Source organism: Elaeis guineensis, chromosome 1, assembly GCF_000442705.2.
Source record: "Elaeis guineensis isolate ETL-2024a chromosome 1, EG11, whole genome shotgun sequence".
Taxonomy (NCBI): domain Eukaryota; kingdom Viridiplantae; phylum Streptophyta; class Magnoliopsida; order Arecales; family Arecaceae; genus Elaeis; species Elaeis guineensis.
This window is the reverse complement of record NC_025993.2, coordinates 123270656-123293566: the sequence shown is the minus strand read 5'-3', so window position 1 is coordinate 123293566 and position 22911 is coordinate 123270656. Positions and strand designations below refer to the sequence as shown.

General features: G+C 35.1%; 1 protein-coding gene across 1 annotated transcript; it reads left to right on the top strand.

Annotated features, from left to right (window-relative positions):
• Positions 1-982: 982 nt before the first annotated feature.
• On the top strand, positions 983-19755 carry LOC105038883 (U1 small nuclear ribonucleoprotein C). Its single transcript, XM_010914803.3, has 5 exons — positions 983-1325; positions 1420-1462; positions 6449-6490; positions 6564-6834; positions 19103-19755. Exons 1-5 carry the CDS (start codon positions 1318-1320, stop codon positions 19414-19416), a joined length of 678 nt encoding a protein of 225 aa, XP_010913105.1. The 5' UTR covers positions 983-1317; the 3' UTR covers positions 19417-19755.
• Positions 19756-22911: the final 3156 nt, after the last annotated feature.

Sequence of the window (22911 nt, the reverse complement as noted above, 5' to 3'; positions counted from 1 at the left end):
TCGTCCATCTATTAATTTTTTATATATTTTTATAAAATTTAATTACTGTTACAAAGATATGCACGAACAAAATTATAATTATCTACCAATAAAAAACCTAAAGAGTTTATAAGAAAGATACATATTAACATAGTTTCTTTATTTTATCCCTACTTGAAAAATAATACTAATAGTATTTTACTAAAAATATTTTATTAAAATAATAATTTATGCTAAAATATTTTGAAAATTTAATAATATTAAGAATATTTTAGTAAAATTATATATTATTAAAAATTAATAAAAATATTTATTAATAAAATAAAATATTATATAATTTATAAAAATATTTTATAAAATTTTATATTTTTTAAATAAAAAGTGATCCCTCGCATTGCGTGGGCCACGTATTTGTGTAACGTAGGTTTTCAACTATAGCTAGTAAAATATGATTTGACTCGTCAATCTGATTTGTGTTTGTTCCGCGATAAATAAATTTGAGTTTAGACTAAATGAATTTGGATCATAAATGGATTGATCCATTTAACCCATTTAATAATTGAATCGAATTTGGATTGTAGATATATGATCCGTTTAATCTGTTTATTTCGTTTAATATTCAGATTAGATTGAGCCAGATAATCTATTTAATTTATTTCTAACCCATTTAACTCGATCTGTTTAACCTGTTTAATCTATTTAAGACTCATTTAATCTCTTTAAAATTTATTTAACTTGTTTTTGATCCATTTAATCCGAACTGTTTAACCTATTTAATATATTTAATTTATTTAATCTAATTTAATTTATTTAATAAATAAATTAAATAAATCGAATCGGATCAAATTATTTATTTAATAAATAAATCAAATTTAAATTTAATAATTTATTTAATAAATAAATTATATTTAAATTAATAATTTTTTTGATCCAGCTCATTTACGATCCTATCCGGTCCGATTGCCACCCTACTTCCAGCCCGACCGTTGAGAGCGCGTTTGGAGTGAGGTTACCTGGACCCGGGATTCATGACGGCCAGATCGAGAGACTTCGACATCTTCTCTGTCTGTAGCCGACGCACTTATCCTCCGTTTTGCCATCAACCCCTCCTTTGGCGCTTCTCCCCGCTGACGATCGCCGCCGGAACACTAATCGCGCACTGCTGCCTCTTCTTCTCTCAGCATCCTTTCTGCCGGCCTCGCCAGCGTCGGCGTCGCCACCCCAAAATAAAACTAGGGTTGTTTCACTTTTTGGCGCTTGTCTCCCAAACCCTCGATTCGTGTACCGTTCGCTCTCCCTTTAATCGCAAAAGAAAGATCTCGATCGGTGCCCCTTGCCATGCCTCGGTAGTGCGATTGCTTCTCTCATTGTCATGTCTTCGAATCATTCGTCCAAAAAATTCTAACATGCTGTAACTCTTTTTTCCCTTTTGTTCTTCAGATACTACTGCGATTATTGCGACACTTACCTCACGCACGATTCAGTAAGTTTTTTATTTTCTCCTCTTTCCTTAATTTTTCTAAGTTACCGTTCCTGTTGTTATCTTTTGTTTTATTCTCGATGTTTGGCTTTTCTCTGGTATCACCTCTTGGTGCAAATAATATCCTCAAAGTATTTGGTTTGTAACTGGTTGAAAAGATTTTATGGCGTTGCGGTTCATTGTTGTCTTGAACATTGCCTTTGGAATGCCAAGGATCAATTATTTTCTATTTTATATGTTGCTTTTGGATTTTTCTTCTTTTCATGGATTTTTTTAATACCTATTTCAATTTAGGTTTCTTTGATTTTTGATTGATAGTTTTCATATCTTCAACATTTAACTATAATGTGTGGGTTGCATGGATTCTTTTCTAACGGAGTGGTGAAAAATTATTAACATTTGGTTGTGCTATATATTGTTATGGAAGTTTAAGAGAAATTTTAGAAAGGTTTGCAAGATAGTGAAACGAACTGTTGGTTTGCCTTTTGAGGTGGCTTGTTAGTGGTAACATTGGGGCCTTTTCCACCTTTTATCTCTCCCTCTTTGTTGTTCTTCTTTTGATGTGTTGGTTGCATTCTATATGATAAATTAAAGAAGGATTATCTTACCTTTTCTTCTTTCTTCTGTAATCTTGAAGTGGCGATTTGAGCAATGAGGTTACCCTTCAAAGATTAACATACAAATAGAAGAAAAGCGGGTTGAAGAATCCTTGGTGAAAGAAATACTAAAAGAATTTTATTAATGTCTCAAAGGCTATCCCTTACAATAAATTAGACACACATTTATAGGACATGGTTCCCTAACTCTATGTTGGGTATTAAACCGAATACAAAATTATACTCGAAATAGAACTCGACAATAAAGAAGTATGCGAGACTGCAAATAAGGAAACCTGACTAAAATTTGAGATTGACCCTAATGGAAATAAATCAAGTATTAGCTCATTATAGTCTTTGCCTGCGAATCCCTTGGCTCCTACGATGCTTGGCATAGTTTAGTTGGTCATGGTACCTACTGGCTGCACCCATTCTACATCACTTTTTAAGTTTTCCTTCCATAAAATGTTGCCAATTCTTGAGGAAAATCTAAGTGGTCCGTAGTGTTTTGATTTGAATCATGTTCATTTGCAGTTATTGGTGCTCTTCTTTCCTTTGGACCTTGAAGTAGCCTAGTTTGTAGGGATATGCTTAAGAAGCTATTTATTATCAAATAACATTACAAATTGTTATTATTAGTTGTAAAGAGGAAGTTGCTGTGAGCAAGTTTATGCATACCTTAAGAAGTTACAATTATTTGTGAGAGTAAAGGACTAATTAAGTGGCCTCCATCATGTGGTGGATGATACTTTTAAGAATTCATGAGTTATTGCAGTGGCTTCTTCAATTGATGTAATTTTGTCGATCAGTGTTTAACAACTGCATTTCATGGTCAAGGTCTTGTTTATTGTTTATGACACTCTTCTTTAACAATAAAGGCTTTTAAATTCTTTTTACTTCTAGGTTTAAGAGATGGACTACATAAATGGCATACTTGAGGATGTTTAAAGGTGATTTCGATAAAATAATTCAACATAATAAAGATAATAGAAATATAAGGTTTTAAGTCTGTTTTAGGTCATAGAGTTTCCATCAATCAGGATTTCATTGCGGCAGTTTATTGATGCTTGCTGCATTGTAAATGATTAGAAGCTTTAGAATTTTAGTTGAAGAAGCAGTTAAGGATGATTTGATTTGAATTTTTGCTGAGATGAGTGTCAACAAGTAGACTTGCTTCTACATTTTTTTCTTAAGTTTGGACATCAATGTTTGACATTTCCAGCACAGGTAGAGGGAAAACTTTTTTCAAAGTTTGATATATTTGGCATAAGTAGAGGAACAACATCGCTTCCTCAGACATTCTTGGGCCTATTGAAGTTCTCTTCTTATGAGCCAAGAAGGTTGACTTCTAATTCATGTGTATCGTGCCAATCTCACATACCACTGCTTTCTTGTGAATCTTTCAATATTATCAGAGAAAGTTATGATTTATATTAAGTGAAGGGCTATTCAGGTATATGATCTGTTGCAATGCTCAAAACTATTATGAGGTTCATCCTCGTAATTGGGTGATGTCCTTGTATGTTGGTAAGTCAAAGCGAGAGGACCTAAAGAAGCAATAGTGCTAGACATGGTTTCCTAATAAATAAATATAGACATGACCTGGTGTCTGAGAAACAATAGTACTAGACATGGTTTCTTGTATATAAAAACAAACATGCCATGACATATTACTAACACATTGGTGGAGCAGCGGGAATTGATGACATTGTAAAGTGAAGTATGACTCTGGAAGTGATGTGGTTCATAAAAAAACTCAGCTTGAGGAGCAAGACAATATGATGGCATAGAGAAGCCTTGTTGCAGACTACTGCAGCAGAAGTACTCTACGGGTCAGAGTTGTGCATGGATGTTGCAGCTCTTCACGGTCAAGCCTTTAGTTGGCATTTCTATTGTGAGAATCCAAAAAAAATAGAGCTGCCAAGAGCAGGAGTACCATAATGCATGCTCAAATCCTCTAGGACTGTTGTATTTGATGTGGTTTTGGGTTAAGCACTAGAAAAAGTTGGTTTTGATGAGTGATATACTAGAGTGCATAATTGGTGCAGCAAAATCGGTGATTTATACCAAAAAAATCACATATAAATCATGAATAAATTTGAACAAGTTGAACATGTATGATCTAAAAGGTAGAAACATTCTTCCAAAGAAAAGGATCACAAAATACTAGAAGTTAAAAAGTATTATGAGGATTTAGATAGAATATCACTACACAGTTTATCAATTATTAGAACAATTAGAAGCCTTATTTTTTGCTTCTGATGGATACTTTATCATTTAAACAGGTCAAAGCCTTTTTATGTCTTACTATAGGATTTGATCAATTAGATAAATACCTGCACTTTTGTGAATGAGTTTTATTCTTACTGGTCTGGAGAGTGTTTGTAAACATTTAGGAGGAAGAAGGCATTTGTTCTCATAAGGAATTAAATCAGTTTTTTTTTGGTAAGTGGTGGTGATTCAATAATGGTTGTCAAGTAAAGTTTTGCCCTATCTCATCTACAAGGAAGTCTGTCTGATTATGGAGAAGCCATTTCAGAAGCTGGAGGAACTTTTCTATTGGGAAGCAGGATGGTGTATAAATGCATTGATTTTCTCAATCCTTTCATGCTATTTATTTAATGTGTCAGACGTTCTGATAGTGCTAGTATTCAGGGCTACCAGATATCTTGAACTGATTGTTTGGGGAGAAAATTGGATGAGAGAGAGTTTAAGTAGTTGGAGGAACCTTTTTTTATATCTATTTTCAACAAGAAAAGACTTGAGCACACAGCTTGCAGTTGTGAAGGAGATGGGTGATGATAAAAATGTCAGTTTGGTTTATTATGGTAAAGATATTTGTATCTTGACAAAATAAAATTTCAGGAGGACGGAGGTAGCAGGAACCAGATGTTTTCATCAATAAATCTCTTACGGTTTCATTTAGACAGAAGGCTTCTAGGACTTTGCAGAAATCCATTTGGACTGTGAATACTCATGTAAAGTTTCAAGGCCTTTTGTAGATATTGGCGTGCAGTTTTTATTAGCAATAAATTTATTATAGTGTTTTATAGCTCTTGTTAAGCCAACTTGCTTCTGCTGTAATAAATAAAGAAAAGGTGGACAACCCCTCCCAACCAACCACCAAAAAATAATCTCTGTTCTCAGTTAACTTTTGTAAGAGTTGTCCACTTAATCCAGGCTGGAGGCAAACGAGGTGCAGTCCTTGTTATCCTCTTCATACTAATGACTTTACTGACTGTACGAATGACTTCTACCGACTGGAAATTTAAGTGACTTGTTTCAAAATGTCATTCACATGCCATTGCAAGTCCTTTTGGCGTAAAAGGACTAATGGAATGTTTGATATGGGCACTAGAGTTGCAGAGTGGTTTTGACAGTAGGTGAATGTTTTGACATTAGCCAGGCCATGGAGTTTCACTGCAGTTTTCCCTAGTATGTTGGTGTTCCGTTTGTATTGCTATTTAGTCTTGTCTTGCAGACTGCATTTTTCTTGCCACATAGTTTCATTTGGAGCATTTTTGCTAGGATTTAATCTTCTCTAGTTGTATACTATTTTCAGTCCAAAACTAATCATATACTTAATTATATAACCTATCTCTGAAAAATAAATGTCAAAAAGGCTGTGAACATTGAAAAATTGAGAGAACGAGATGAAGTGTTCCTTGTTGATGAAGATTTGGGAAGAAGTTATCCTGTAAAGAATGCAGTTAAGCAGACAAATACTTATCACTTCAATCATCAATTTTATAAGGAATTAATTCTTCATCCATTCAAACGAATAGTTCTTATTAAATTCACACTGAATCCTTGGACTAAGTTTTATTTTAGTATTATGAATGGGGTCTTGCAGTTTGAATCATCACTTATGTATTTTTAGCAATCCTGATTTTATTTTTGTTGTTTGTCAATAATTTTTATCATTCATCATCTTATTGGCGACAATTATTATTTTTGGGTTCTCGAGCGATTTATGCTTATTCAAATGGTAAGCCAGTAGCATATATGATGTTGGTATCTGGTTTTAGTTGTCTTTTTTCTCCATTGCTTTTATGATTAGAATAGATGGCGTTTCTATAACTTTGAGCTTGCATTTTATTCTAGTTTTTCTTTGTTTCTTATTCTAGCTTTGAGCATATGCATTGCAATGTGTTCCATAAGGATTACCAAGCTTATGTTTTTTCTCCCATGTTCAGCTTGGAGCAAAGTGAAAATATCACTCCATATTCTAGCCAGCTTGCTATCATTAATCATTTATTAGCTTCTATTAGTTTTCTGACTACCAGATAACTGAGGCTTTATATTGGCGCAGTCCAGCGTTTGGTCATCGTATATCTAGTATGTTGAGAGATTCTATATTTCATTTTTCTAACTAACAGTCTTAATGGTGCAGCCATCTGTCAGAAAACAACACAATGCTGGCTACAAACACAAGGTTCTAATGCTTGTTAATTTTTAATTGTTTCCTCCCACTTTCTATGGTCATTCTGAAGGTGTGCTTCATTTAGGCAAATGTGCGTTCGTATTATCAACAATTTGAGGAGCAACAAACTCAGAGTTTAATTGATCAAAGAATTAAAGAGCATCTTGGGCAGGCTGCAGCATTCCAACAAGTGGGTGCAACTTTTAACCAACACCTGATGTCTCTCCCAGGAACTCCTCAGAGGCCCCGTCTTCCTGTATTAACCCCACCTATCTTGCCTATTGGAGCAACTTCTCAGGCACCGATGACCTCACTACCAGGAGTTAGGCCTCCTATTTTGCCACGCCCAGTTGTGGGTACGTAGATTAAAACTTTTGGATTCCTGTATATTTTAATTTTGCTGATATTACTTATGTGATTTGAGAAATGTAAATGTTCATTTGTTTATGTTTGAAATACTCTAGATTATCTGGTTGTCACTATTTTGTGATTAAGCTGGATCATGCTTTGAGAATTTTCTTTCAAATGCAAAATAACTGCATGGAAAGAAGCATTTTGTGTTATTTTACAAAAAGTAGTAGATAAATGTGCATTCAGTTCAATCTAAGTAAATTTCACTCATTTGAAATTTTTCAAGAGCAAGACTTTAAAGTTATATCATTTGGTACCACCAACTGATATTAATTATGTTGTTGACTGGGTCAAGTCTACCTCACTAGTTTAAAATTTGCTTAGGTCAAGCTTGTACCAGTCCAAAATTGAGTGTTTCGTAGTCAAACTGCATAATTTTGTCAATTGGCTATAGAATGCTTCATTCAGCTAGGGTTCAAGCCTTCAAGGTCATTTCAGGAAAAGCTCCATCCTGTTTCTCTATTTCTCTCTGCAAAGCAGCCTTTATCATGACAGGTATCACCAAGGGTGATGATGTGCAGAAGCATGAAAAAAAGGCATTGTAGTTCTGTAATATACTCTATGGCAGGAGATTAGGCCTTCAATGATTTACAGTTGAAGCAACACCAAACCCAACCATTTTTATTTATCAATTGTCTGGCCAGTGTATTTGGCCTTTGAGAAGATTTTTGCTTGTTTGATAATCTTGATCGAGCTTAGAAACTTCCATGATCCATTTCCTACTAGTTCTTCAGAGTCATCAATTTTGTTATGTTGTGGGCAAACAATTCCTTAATGGTCATTGAATGAGCTGTCATCTGATGACTGATATGTGGAAGATGTTTGTCAGTCATCATCAAGGATGTAAGATTCAAAGATTGACAACAACTGAAAGATCTTGAAGATGAGATTTTTGTTTTGATTTGGGCTATTATTTTTTAATTGATTAGAATTCCATTTCTTTTTTCTTTTCATGTAGAAAGAGGGCTGACCGGTCATGAAAAGGATTATCTAATAAATATCTTGGCATCTACATTGGCTCTACAAATGAGAGTGAGTGAAAGGTGTGCATGAACTTCTTGGTGAGGGATGGAAGCTGTAACTAGAAAGTAGGAAGTCATGACATCAGGTTACCAAGCACCAACTTGGTTAGGATAGAAAATAAAGGAAAGAAGGAAAAGAGAGAGAATAGGGAAAGAAATATGAGAAGTAGAGAAAAGAAAAAAAAATAGGAGACAAAGTTTAGGCGAAAAATAAAAAAGTGGAGAAAGGAGAAGGATGCGACTACCCTATGCAGGCCTCTACTTAGCAAATATAATTTCTTATTTCAGTTTTTCCATATATTTTTTATTTTATATGATGAACCCTACAACATTTTATTATGGGTCGGTGGTTACAGAAGACATAAAATCGTAAATAAGGCCTCAAGGGTTCTATTTTTCTAGTATTTGTGAAATATTATTTAGAGTATTGATTATCTTCTTAATGCCACTTCTTTTCTCCACCTTGAAATTTCTTTTGAAAGTGGAGAATTTGCCTCAAGATTGGGGATTTAGACCCATATATACATCTTTTTTGTGCAAAACTGAAAGAATTTCAGATTTAAAGAAAAAGCATAGGTCTAATATTTATTTCAGATAGTTGCGTTATGCTCAGTTACCACCAATCATCTACATCAACACACTAGTTCAATGCAACAGGTGGTATGAAGCAAGATGTATGATGGCTCAACGTGTAATGTGGAGATATGTGAAAAGAGAGGGGAGAAGGAAGAGGGGGGATGGGGTTGACAATCTATGGATGTAAGTCATGATGCGTGCACCAAAATGTATGATAATTCAAGTAAAATATTTTTTTTTGCTATGACAAACATGCATGGCAATGTAAGGAAGCTTGTTTGAGAACCACAAGTTTGTAGTTTCCTAGTTGTATATGGAAAGTTATACTAAGCTTCATGGTGGAAGGACTCGTAGTAGATCTGACATGCTTCCAAATACTGTGAACTGTTTTGTGAAAATGGGATGCATAAAAGCTAGGGGTTTCTAACATGCTTTGTAGTCTTGGTGCCCTACCACACCTATTGGTATGATGCTGGTCTCGTCCTGCACGGACCATACCAGTACACGAAAATATATATTTCTTTATTTTCAAGGTTCTTAAGCTTCCAATTTTTAGTTTCTGTTAACCTCTCATCTTCTCTCTTACCTTGAAGCAGAGGGAGAAAAGGGTGCTGGATCCCCTTCTTTGCCAGTTTGAGGCCCTGAACTGGTACATTGCCCCTAATGGGCTGAACCACTTGCAAGCTGTTCCTCCTAGTTTGGCCTGGTAAGGACTGGTTCATGCGGGTTCCAGCAAAATCCTGCATTGAATGGACAAACCATCCGGTTTTGTGGTCCGCACACTACAACACCAACTGAATTGAGTGATTCAATACAATATTGCATTCCTTGGTTTCTATGCTGTTGGCTATTGGATATATGTCAATTTGTATAGTCCTTGGTTCCTATATTAGGATAAACTCATTTGCAGAAATGGAGAATATCCTCCACATAAGTTCTTAAAGCAAGTATTAAGCTTTAAGCAAATATAAGATGAACTTATTTAGGAGTACCATGCTTGTTTAATGTTTATCTCCCTGCCTGGATAGATGATTCCCAATGTCTGCCAAGAGTATATCAGGTTGCATAGCAAGGTGGTTTGGTGAGGTTAACTTCTGCATTGCATGAGTGACCACACATGCTTTGAGTGAATGGACTTTTGTTAATTAAGTGGACATGTTGCTCCATGGGTTGGATATATATAGAAGTGACATATTTCTATGGATAAGTGATAGATGAAGCCAAACTATTCTATTTAACTGTTACCAGAACAAACTTTTGGTATTTGAATCATGCTTTTGTTTTAATGACAAACAGTGGCAAATGTGACACCTGTTTGAAAAGGTGGTGGGGCTTGGCAATCTATGGATTGTATGAATCATCACAGGACAATCTCCAAATTATATAGAAATAGACTAATCTTTCTTTGTGCACCTTGAACATGCAAGGAAATGAATAAGAAAGATCAAAAGCTTGCAGCTAGTGGAGTTGCAGGAACTTTTCATGATGCAGTGGAGGGCTCCAGTACAGAAATTTCCTTGGATTTAATCTGGGTTGTCAATCTATTGTTTTTTTCATTCATCTTTGGTTATTTTTTTAGTTTTTTGGTGGGTTATATTGAATGAAGCACTAGCATTATATGATCTTAGATCCTATTTGGCCATATGATGGGCCGAATTTCTGTCATGGAACTATGCACACAGTACTTTTATTGCTACAATAATTGGGTGCATTATAGAGGGTATTTCAGGGAGTTTGAAGTCAGAGTTGGTTTCTTTTATTTTATAGGGAGACTATGTAATTAGAAATTGTGCAGCTTATGAGTGAACAAAGAAGCCAGTTTTTTTTGTCTTGCGGTGTGATTCCACAATGGACGTTGGAGGCCTTCAACCATATGTGTGATTCCTATATCCTGGAGTGAGTTTACGAATATCATTTCGCTTTGCCCTTTCACTTCTTTCATCTCTTCCTTCGTTGTTACTTGCCTTTCTTCAAATCATTTTTTGGTCAAAATCAGAGTGAGTTTACAAATATCATTTCCCTTTGCCTTTTTCTTCTTTCATTTCTTCTAATCATTTTTTGGTCAAAATCATCCTTTGTTTGGACATTGCATGGATGGATAACTCTTATGTACTTCTATAGTGTAATATAGCTGACTTTGATGAAAACGCATGCTTTATTTCTAGTACATCTTTTTTTTCTTACACACACACACACACACATATATAATATATGTATATGTGTAAATACATACATATCCTTTCTTTGGACTATTCTATATCAGCTAGACAAATGGTTGAGATGAATGAGGTGTATAGTAAAATGAACTTTCATGAAATCTGTAAGTTATGTAAATAGCATAAGTGAAACCGTCTTAGCGGACTACCTTTTTTCATGGAAATAATTGAATTGTTTGCTAGGGGCCATTAGATTACTTGCAGTAACGATTGCTATAGCTTGAATTGCAGTTGCAATTCAAATTGCGGATGCACAAATTGTTTATGTTTGGTTGTCTTTGTTGACTATTGCAAAACCACTTGTAGTTGATTTGGTCGTGTGATATTCAAGGTAGTTGATTTGGTCGTGTGATATTCAAGGTGTCTTAACGTTGTAAATGACTGAATAGGGACCCTCGTAGAAGGGTGAACTATTTATTTCTTATTATAGTTGGTCAATAGGTGGCCGACTATTGAACTTTTCTATATTTTATAAATAAATTATATATTATAAATATTTATGGATTTTTGTAAAATAATATTATTTTGTTCAAGGTTTTAGGTCTTGTGGAATAGATGTCTTGGTTTCTCCATGGGATGCGATGCCATGCGGTCCTATCCCATTCCGACAGTGGTCCTAATCATGTATCTTGCTAAATATTCTCCATCTCTCTTCCTTTCTTTTTTCCTTCTTTTCTTTTTTTTTCTTTCTTTTCTTTTCTTTCTTTTTCTTCTACCTTTGATTTTTTCCTTTCTTTTTTTTCTTTTCGTATCCCTTCCTTTCTTTTTTTTCTTTTTCCTCTTCTAGTCTCTTCTTTCTTTCCTTTCTTTCTTTCTCTTCTCTCTTTCTTTCTTTTTTTTATTTTTCTTCTTTCTTCCTTTTATTTTTCTTCCTTCTCTTTATTTTTCCTTCTTTCTTAGTCTCCCTGCTTGGATGGGTTTCGAAGTCCTAATCCTATCCCAGTTTCATTTTCTTATAAGAATGAGATGGGACAGCCAGGACGCCACTCATCTTGTTGGGATGTAAAATCTTGATTATGTTTATAATAATAATAATATAAAAATCATTATATCGTTACAATAATAAATAATATACAATATTTATGATTTTATTATATACTATACATTATGATATGATATATAGTCGAATATAGTTATAATATTATTATACACTATTTTCCAAGGTACAATATTAAAGATAATAATATATTTACATTAGCATAATGATGTATTAGTATATAGTAATAATTAAATAACAATATATAATGGTTTAGAAATCATAATCATATTGTATAGTAATCATTATAATATGAGTCATTATGATAATGATAAACTTTAATATTATAAGTTTAATTATAAAGTAATCATAATGTTGTACTATGATTATCATAATATTGTGCCATAATTACAAAAATTATTCAAAATGTTATTTGAAACTATAAGTATACATTTTTAGAATATTTATTATTATATTATTATCATACACAATAATTATATTATCCAACATATTATTTGAAATTGTAAATATATATATTAGAATAGTTATGTTTGTAGTATTAAACATCATAAAAATTAATAGGCATATAATAATGGTCCTTATATAATAATAATTGCTGCTACTTTATGGTATGATAATAAAAATATAATAAGAATCTGTATACGATAATAATCTTATACTATTATAATTATTATGAAGACATTGATATTATTATGAAATGGTTATTGTAATTTTTCATCCATAATTATTGTTAGTAATTATATCATTATAAAAATTATTTGATATAATAATAAGTAGATATATTATTTTAATATGAAATACATATTTTTATAGTGATCATTATGTTTTCGTAATGACTATTATTTTTATAACGTAATAACATTTATGATAAGAATCATTATAATAAGTAATGTTGTTATAACTATCTTACTCAAGGTCCGCTATCTTAGTATTGGATATCGTATCGGTACTTTACCGATTCGGTACGATATGGTTGGTATGGTATGGTAAGTATTATGTGCCGAAATAGCTCATAAACTATTTTTCTCAATTTTTATCTCGGTACATCTCGATACAGATTGGTATGCTTTGGTATGGGGCGGTAGCCTCGGTATGGGGTTTGTACTAACTCTAAGTGGGGTTCGTACCAATTGCCTTCCTGTACGGTATGGTATGCGCCATACAGGACAGTATGGGGTGGTATGGCAGACCATGATCTTACTCTTGTAACATGAAGTAGTAGATTTGTAATATTGCTGTATAATAATTATTAAAATATTTTAAAAATAATTATTATTTGTAATTATTTATACTATTATAAAAATTATTTGATAGAATAACAACTGTATATATTGTTGTAATAATAAATATATATTTTGTAATTATGATAGTAGCTAATAATTGTTACATAATAGCTATCATCATATGTAGATTATAAACAGAATCATTATGATATAATAATTCTATCAGTGCATTATAATCGGGATAATAATAATAGTTAACTATTTATGTGACTTACAATGCTACACAATAATTTTTATATTAATATATTGTTATGAAAAACATTTAATATTATGATAATTATATTTATTATTGTAATATGTAATATTGTAACAATATTATATATTATTATAATATGTATTATTGTGATAATTAAGTGATGAAAACACCACATAATAGTAAAGTGCATTTAAATTAAGCTAGTGAGAGGGTGAGATTATACTAGATGGTCTGATGGGATTAGTAACTTAAGTTGCAATTGGTAGTTCTGATATTTTAACTGCAAAGCCAAATACAACTTTGGATGCCTTTATTTCTTTTTTTAAAATTGGAATTGCAAGTTGCTATAAAGTTGAGGTGACCAAACAGCTGCATTAGTTGCTTGCAGTTTTAATTGCTGCAAGTGAAACTGCAACTTGTCCAATTGCAAGCAAGCGAACAGCCCTTAAGCGTAATAATCCGGCAGAGAGGCAAGAATGTATTGGAGAATATACAAATGAAATATGATATGAACGAGCCAAATTGGATTGGTGTACTAGATTACCACAATGATGACTAACTATGGTGGATCAAGAGAATGATCAAGATAATATCAAGTTGAGATGACCATTCATTGGCTATTATTCTGATAGGATTCTTTAGGGCTTGTCATCAGTCATGATGATATGTATTAGGATGATAGGTATTCATATTTCCTCACATCCTTGGCTATAAAGCATATGTTTGGTATTTATGAATATACGTTAGCTTGCTACATGTCTAATACTTAAGGTGATATCCATTTATTTTTTACTTTAGGAAAAATGCTATTGAAGATACTTTTGATGCGGTTGAGATATTTCTTGGATGTGTTCTAGATATTTTTACGTTATGTTTGTTTGGGGATCAAGTAGGATTGGGTAGGTTCAATGCCTAAATTCCCAAATTTTTAGCTTGCATATGTTTGCATAACCAAGAGAGGAAAAGAACCATGTAAAGAGTATGGAATGCTTCAAAAGGCAGAACTTTCAAGAAAATAAACAAAAATCAGTGTTTTTCGTAGATAATATGGTTATATATGTTAAAAGGTCTAACTGTTGTACCCTTACCTTATCCTTAGACCAATTTCTTATCTTTGCCACATGTTGTATCTATATTGAGCACTATCCTATCTTCTCAAGACTTGCCATGTTGGAGTTTCTGTTGGCCATTCTTCATGCCTTACTGATGGGAGCACTTGGTCTCCAGCATTAAATGTCTGTACAACCAAGAAAAGGTGAAAACACATGGAGACCATTAAGTAGAGCAATTCATGACAACACTTTGTGAATCTATCATTAAGGGTATATTGCTTAAACTAGTCATAAAGGGCCTATTTGAGCTCATGACACAAAAAAACGTGGCATTTGGTATTAGTAGGTCTGATGTGTAGACCTTGGACACATTACCTTGAATAAAGGCATAAGCATCAGGGAAAAGGTTATAATAAACAGAAATGGTGATCGCTGCATTGTTTTGATCACCTCTACTACATAATGTACTCTACAGTCTGTAAGCTAATATAGAGGCATCAGCATTTGGATGAGCTTAATTGTGCTCCATCTAAATCATATGATCGGTCTGGATTTTCTGGAGTTGTACATGAAAATCCTCAATGATAGGTTGTCTAGATGATCTTCATGCTAGCCAAGAAATAGCTCCTAAAAAGTAGGAATGACTACATGAAAGGATTGCTGTGGAGAATTGCAATGGACCATAAAAATATTATCACAATTACTCAAATTGGTATGATATGATATTGATCTATGGAGCACGGACTCAGATACGAGATATGGATATGACATGATTCTGATATGCCGATACGGCAAGCCTTTGAAAAATAGGATACCATACAGCTAGCATGCCAATCGATATACACACACACACAGAGAGATACATGCATCAATGGATATATATTTGTAGAAATATTAATTATACACACATGGGCATACACATATATATAGATGTGTATACTAAAAAGCATCTATAAAGCATAACAGATTATCAAATTGACATAGTCCATATTTTGTATGATAGCATCAAATTTTGCAAGGCCAGCATTAGTCATCATTCAAAGTTTCAAACCCATAGACCATAGTCCATACTTCAAATTTTAATATTGATATCATAGATGACAAAACTGACTATTCACCATTTGAAGTTTAACTTAGAAAAAGAAAAAGAAAGCAAGCACCATCCCCCTCATATTTGGAGGTATCAATGAAGTATCTTGATTGCATCCGGAAAGCAGCCAGAGTGTTCTTTTGAGTTTGACAAGTCAGATACTCTGCACAAGTACCAGACTTGTATATGAAAAGTATTTGACAAGTATCGGTATCCCATACATTTTTGATATGGCATGTGATTTGAAGTGTCTATGCTTCCTTCATGTTGATAGATCATAGATTAGGTTTACATTAGTTGTTTTAATTTAGGGTTTTATTTTCTGTTAGTTTGTTATTGGGTGGGTCTTTGTTGAATTCCCTGGAAGTTGGTTACTTTTCCACATTGTCTGGTAGTTCTTTAACTTATTCATATGGCTATTTGTTTGTGGGTGTATAAGTGTTGTTTTAAGTAGGACTAGTATTTACAAGTCCTACTTCAGTAAATAGGTTGGCTTAGAAATGCTTTGGAGTTCCGAAGGTTGTGTTTTGAATGCCAATGGCCTTTTGTGTTGGGCCTAACTGGAAACGAGTTTAACCATTTTGAGATAGTCTTTGGAAATCTTTTGTTAGGAGAGTATTTTGTCTGGCCCTTGGAATCATTTTGGTCAATTTTTAGAGTTATGGAAGATATGATGTAAAATTATTTCTGCGGAAATAAAATAGAACATCTATTTTCTCATTGTCTCTCAATTTGTTGTGGTTTTTGCTTCAGTCCTTGCTGAAGATCTGCCCCACTTGATTGAGGGTGCGACCATACTTGCTGATTTTTTTTGGATCTTGGTTGGGTTTTCTTAGTTTAAATGAAGGCCTGATTTTGCAGGGAGTAATGTGAAAACAAATTAATCTCATTCTATTTTACTTGGTTTACTAACAGTTACAATCTAATGGAATCTCATCTTTGCTTTTTGTGGGAATCATCTCCAAAATACAGAAATATAGAAGCTTAAGAAATAAAGTTATTCTACTAAATCGTCAATCCACCTTCCTTAGGGCAAAACCACAAAATAAAAAAAAGTTGGCTAATGGTACTAGAATCACCTTTTCCATTGACTGGATAGGTCTCCTGGAGCTGCCTGTTTCATTTTGATTACAAATCCTTTCTCAGCGTTGACATACTTGAATACTTTTAAGTTCATCATGAGAACCTATTAAGTCATCATCACAACTCTGGAGACTGAAGTACCTCTATTACAGTCAAGGTAGTACTCTTTTCCTTGTTGGTTATATCATCAAATATTTACCCTCTGCTGAAACAGTTGTGTTCAGACCAACTGCATGGCATGTTTGGAATAAGAGAGGAAATGTATCCCAATGCCATCAAATGAGATCTGATTGCACCATCTTTTGGAATTAGTTCTCCAGGAACATATTAGTGTAGCATGGTGAAATTCAATTTACAAATTTGACAATAGGAGTTCAACAGGCTGCTTTTCTATTAATAATTAATACAAATAGCAATGAAGGTTTCGTAATAAGATAAGGTTGATGCTATTGGAAGGATAATGCTTCTTTTAAATGGCTCTTATATGTATTGATGATGATAAGATTTTTCTTCCTTCGTTTTTCTTTTCTTTTTTTTTTTTTGGTTGGGGGTGGGGGTGGGGGAGGGTGTTGGGTGGGAGAAGTGGCATGGGAACATACAGTTGAGTTTGCTTTGAAGTAAAGATAAAGCCTATAATAGGAGTCTATTCACAATGTCAATGCTTGAGTAATTTAAGCCAAACATGACCCCACTTGTAGTAGGTGAGATAGATTATGCCAACCTACATCCAACCTGCTGATTGGGTAACTTATTTCTTATGGCCACAACTTCCCAATTCCAGATGGCTTATTGATGTTGTGCTGTTAAAACCCATTCCGGTGCTGACCTTACACATGCTAGCCCGACATTGACTAGATGCAGCATTAATCTCGCCCTCTTATTGGCCCATGTGTCGGCAGTGTCCTGATCTGACATTGTTATCATCCTCTTGCTAGCCCCCCTGCTGCAACCTGATTAAGCTTGATCCTATCCCTAGCTTTCATGCCAACAACAACCCTATCTAGCATCAAAACTTGGATTCATGGCTCCCACTGACCTTGATGGCGATGCTGTCCTTCAAGGTTTGCCAAATTACCATATGAAGTGGTGGCAGACAACTGGTTCAGCACGATACAGGTCCGTATTGTGTCTTTTCGGGGTGTACCGACAAAGGGAGAGCTGGAGAGGGAAGGGAGAGAGGGAGAAGGAGAGAGAGAGGAAAAGAGAGGGAGGGGGGGGGGGTGAGAGAGAGACTCTCGGCCCTTCATCCCTCCCTCTCCCTTCCTTCCTCAAGCCCCTCCCATCTCTCTCTCTCTCTCACAGCCTTTTCCTTTCTTCTCTCTCTCCCTCTATTTCGAACCAAGGGAATGAACTACGCAGGTAATCGATTAGTTTGGTTTTGTATGCCTTGAATTGGCTGGTCTAGCATGGTTCAACAGATCTTGCTACCCTCTACCACTGTAGTTGGTGGTGTGAATCTTGCTGTTGGAGTCATCCTTGAGAAGAGTGAAGGGTGATGGTCTTGGGATTGGACTTTGCCGGAGGAGATGGTTGAGGAGGGTAGTGGAAGGAGGGTAGGAAAAGGGAGAGAGAACAAGGAAAAGAGGAGATAGGAAGATGGAAAGGGAGGAATTAAGAAAAGGGCAGCCTAGGGCATCAGCTTCCTATTGCAGAGTTTAGGCATGGTCAAATATGCACAACCTTACCTCGACATGTGGAGAGACTCTCTCTATGTTTTGAAACTATGACCATCAGGTTACGGTAGAGCAACCTTACTATTGTGCCAAGGCTCACTCTCATGGAAGGGATGGAATTAAGGAATTTATACATTTGTTTGATCTAACTATATATTTGATGTATATTATATGGTGACCTGATAGATTCTGCATGTTTACTGCAACATGACTTGATCGGTTCAGCAACATGACTCTACTCCCCAGCAGGTCTCACTTGCCTAACCTGAACCTAACTAGTGTTGGGTTAGGTAGGTTGGGTCCGGGTTGGAGTCGGGTCTGGTAAATAAGTTGAAGTTTGAATTAAGGGTTAGTCTAGCTAAGGTACAATCTTTGATGTACGAATTGGAAGGGCTAGGTGTGGCATTTTGTTTGATTTCAATTGTGGCGTGCTCAATTTGGGTATTTATTATTTAATGTCTAAGTTTCTTTTTGACATGAGTTGGCATTGGAGCTAATCCTTTAGTTATTTATTATTTAATGTCTAAGTTTCTTTTTGACATGAGTTGGCATTGGAGCTAATCCTTTAATGAACTCAGACATTTCTTGCTATTATTTTAAAATGGTTGGTGTTTAGTGGAGCTTTTAGTATTCTTTCCAATGATGTCCTTATTGTCTATGCCATTGGTAAGTTATGTTTGGGTTTTGTTGAAATTCATTTTTATATACAGTAATTTTATGGGATCCAAACATTTTATTGAGCACCTATTTGATGAGATGAGAAAATTGCATTACGATTGAGGAATGAAAAGAAGATTATGCATCTCAAGGAAATTTTGGTATCCTTTCTTCAGCTGTACAAGCATTCTGGTTTCTTTCCTCGAATCTGACTTCAGACACCTTTTCTCACAAATTTTTCATTATTATTTATTTTTTCATACATGATCTTCACTGGTATAATTAATGGGTTGTGTACATCCATCAACTGTGAATATGGTGTGCATATTTGTTCATCAACATGATTTTATTTGTGTTGGCATTGTCAGGTTATGGTGTTGCCCCAAATGTTCCAGCTGTTTTTCCAACTGGTGTACCACCTGGTGCAACTTCTCTGCCAATGCAAATGAACAACTTTCCTAGGCCTCCTACGTTGCCACCTCCAGCTTCAGGTGCTGCAGCGATCCCCATCTCAAATGGTGCTGCCCCTCTGATCAATCCTGCTATGTATCAAGCCAATCTATCATCAGCTACAAATGCAAGCTTCACACCTACTGGTGTACCTACTGCCCCTGCTACTGCTACTGCTACTGCCTCGCAGGATGGTTTTTCTTATGCTCCAACCTCTGAGACCAGCCACTAGTTCTCCACATGAGCCTTTTGGTACAACCGTTCTGTTCTGTGTTCTGTGGGTTTGTGTTACAGGATATTTTTGTTCTGGTAATTGCTTCACCTCTGCAGTAACTGTCATTATAATTTCCAGCTGCATATATGCAGTCAGAATTTATACCCTTAGATTTGTATATCAAGGTAGGCTTGGGAGAGAGGTGGTTGCAGGTAATCTAAGTTGGTCTACTGTCCAAACTGAAGTTGAATGTGGAGTTGCTGTGCAACTACTCTGTCACTTGGTATTAGGTGCTTTTGTTCTTTGACTTCAGTTTTAGATTAATGAAGAAAACTTTTATTAGTTCTGCTGCAGAAAGACTCTCAATGGACTGACTGTTTTGATGATGCAATGAAGACTTTTTTTTTTGGCTTGGAAATTATTTGACCACTGCAGGCTCAATTCTCTTTCTCCAATGATTAGACGGTCTATTTTTGTGGAACCATTGCTTGCTTAATGAAAATATGGTTTCAATCCACCACAGATTGGCGTTGCCCCGTTGTAGCCGATAGAACTCTGGTAATTTGAAGCATCACTCGTTAGCTTGACATCACTTTTTCCATACAGATAACTGAAGTCCATGCATGGATGATCTTAAGCTGATGCATGGTAAATTCCATTGTCCTGGTGCAAGTGTAGTTCCAGAGATCAAGCCACCATTTAAAGATGTATATTATTTATCACAAATTGCTATCTGATAGTGATATTGTCCTAGTCCTTTATGAGTTTGGAAATAAGGGGTACGCCCTCTATGTTGATGGATTAGCTAATGTGAAGTGACAATGGAGTATCTGACTGAACAATGCCATGTGATGCTGGTTCAACATGTTCCTATATTAAAGCTAGTTGCTTTCTGTAGCGTTACCTCATCTTGGTTGTCTCCTAAAAGGTGCCACTCCTGAAAGCAAGAATTCTTCAAACCATACTGTTGTGGACTATAGATTATGATTCTGTATCTTAAACTGCATATGTTTAGTGGGTATTTGTTTGCTTATTGTTGCGGGTCTTCTGTTCCCCATTTCAGTATTAAGTGCCAAGTCTTGTCATCCTTGGATGAGATGATCCTTCTCAGACAACTAGTGATGGCTGCAAAAATGCCTGGAAAATGATTGGTGCATGCGAGGCCCTGTTGAGCTTCTTAAAATATCTCATTTGTGATTCTGTAAACCTGGAGGCAGAGCTTTGTACCCCAATCCATTTGATTTGGAAGAAAATCATGAGTCCTCAACTTGGTAGCTTGCAGCACAGCCAAAGAGAATTGGCGGACCAGCTTCAAGTAACTTTAGGCGTGCATAATCACTCTTAGGGTTTTTAGAAGCATTTGATCCACTAAATATAATCGGAATTGTTGGCTTGGGAGGATTTTCATTATTCCCGGTGCTACTTGATAATTTACAAATATGCCGTCATTTGCCTTTGTTCATGGGCCGCAGCACGTAATGAACTCGAAGCCATGACAAAGCAAGGTCTGCTAGGATGCAGGCATATTTTCTCCTTGGGAAAAGCCAGAGGTGAGGGTTAGCAACTAGAGAGGAGAAACTCTAAGGGGGATACTCTAGTGAGCGTAATTACACAAATCAGGATGAACATGGAATGAATTCCTTTTAGACCTATTTGGATGTTTGGCTTCAAAATCTCATAACATTTGTGGCTTTGATCTATGATTATACGAACTCAGAAATCTTTTGGAGTGGGCTGATCGAAATTCCATAAGGAGAAAAAAAGATTGCTAACGCCTTTTTCTTCTCTCTATGGAATTCGGACTAGCCTACTCCTGTAGTTCTTTGGATTCTTATGAGTCTAAGCCAGTATTATTTAGTTGGTTGTTTGAGCCCAACCTACGAATTTTATGGAAATTTGGGCCTAGACATCCAAACAATCCTTTGGATAACTTGGCCCAAAATCCCTTAAGAATCGTGCGTTTGGGCCAATACTACCACCTAAATGAAGTTAGGCTAAGTTTGTCTTTATGCCCAGAGAACTGTTGTAGTGGGCTAACTCAAATCCTAGAGGGAGAAAAAAGATCTGCCGGTGATTGTACTGGCCTAAACCCATGATTCCTGTGGGTTTTTGGACCCAGTCATCCAAAAATCCCTAAAAGAGTGCAAATTATCTCTAAACTAGGATGAAGGGATCTTCCTTCTCACTATTGAGCAATTATTAATGGTAGTCAAATATAGAAAAATCTACATATATTTTATATCATCTGATCATCTTTTTGAGGCTTTAAAGCTACAATAAATATCTTATTCTTAATCTACTATGCTCATGTTGCTTGGCCTATGCTGCATTGTAAGTTTATTTGATACCCACTTACTAAAAGTGGAGGTAAATATATTTGACTATCTGAGTTGTGTTCTCAGAAACTTCGTAGACCTAAATGATTGACTCAGGATCTTTTACGTTGCAACTTTTGTACCGTAATTATAGATAGCTGTCACATCATCCATCTCAAAGATGGGTGACTCTCCATCTCTGCGACATATAGTAATGGTGCCTCATTGTATTCTAGGAATGGATGCGAATTATCAATTTTTGAGATGAATGATATGACAGCTATTTGCGATGGTGTAGAGTACATTTCTAAATTTGCACTGTAGAGGATTCAAATTGTAAATGACCTAAGGTGTGATTTAGGTATGCTGTGTTGCTGCTGCATCCAATGTTATTTTTAGTATGCGCTTGTTGCCTAGCATAGCATCAAGTACAAGGATCTCAAGCATAGAGTAAATCCAATATAAAGCTTGCAACTCTATGATTTCTTAATCCTCCCTGAATTCACTTTTCTTCTTTGAGCTACAAGCAATCACATTAAATTCCCTACCAATAAAATTGGTAAACAGAAAGAAATTACACCTGAGCATGAAGGAATAAAAATTGGTATTGAAATTCAAACCATAGGCTGTATGCTTACTAGTGATGAAGTAATCCACCTGAGGTAAAACCTTCTTCCAAACTATAATGATACCACTTACTATGGAGGAATGCAATGATCCTAGCTGATATATTACAACTTGAATAAAGGGAAGAAATTGAGACACTCAACAGGAACATTGTATGCTACGGAAATGAAATGAGAGGAAAACACTGTAATGGAAAGAATGAGTATCCATTTGGAGACATCGTTCGGTGTACCAATGAGTCATTTCTATTCTTACAGTTTGGTTTTCTATACAGAATGGTGGCTATATCATATTTAAATCCAGCTACCATTGGCATTATTTGTTCCCTTCATATATTGGTTCTTTCATATCTGTTGCAGATCTCAATTCAGAACATTGTTTCGGGGCTTGACTTATCAAACAATTATTTCTCTATATTCCTAACAATTCTTTTTACTGTTCAGGCTTTGCCGTTCCATCATCATAAGTTGGCTTCTAGTATTAGCGGTGTCTGTTCAAATACTGGTGTTATGATACAGAGGGGTTCCGCTGATCCTTATATCATATCAGGGGTCATCATTCCAAAGATATC

What these genes read in the sequence shown, in the direction of transcription:
- LOC105038883 (XM_010914803.3), top strand. An exon ending in CTTACCTCACGCACGATTCA is followed by an intron (nt 1,463 to 6,448) that starts GTAAGTTTTTTA and finishes TTAATGGTGCAG; the next exon opens with CCATCTGTCAGAAAACAACA. An exon ending in TTTGCCACGCCCAGTTGTGG is followed by an intron (nt 6,835 to 19,102) that starts GTACGTAGATTA and finishes TGGCATTGTCAG; the next exon opens with GTTATGGTGTTGCCCCAAAT.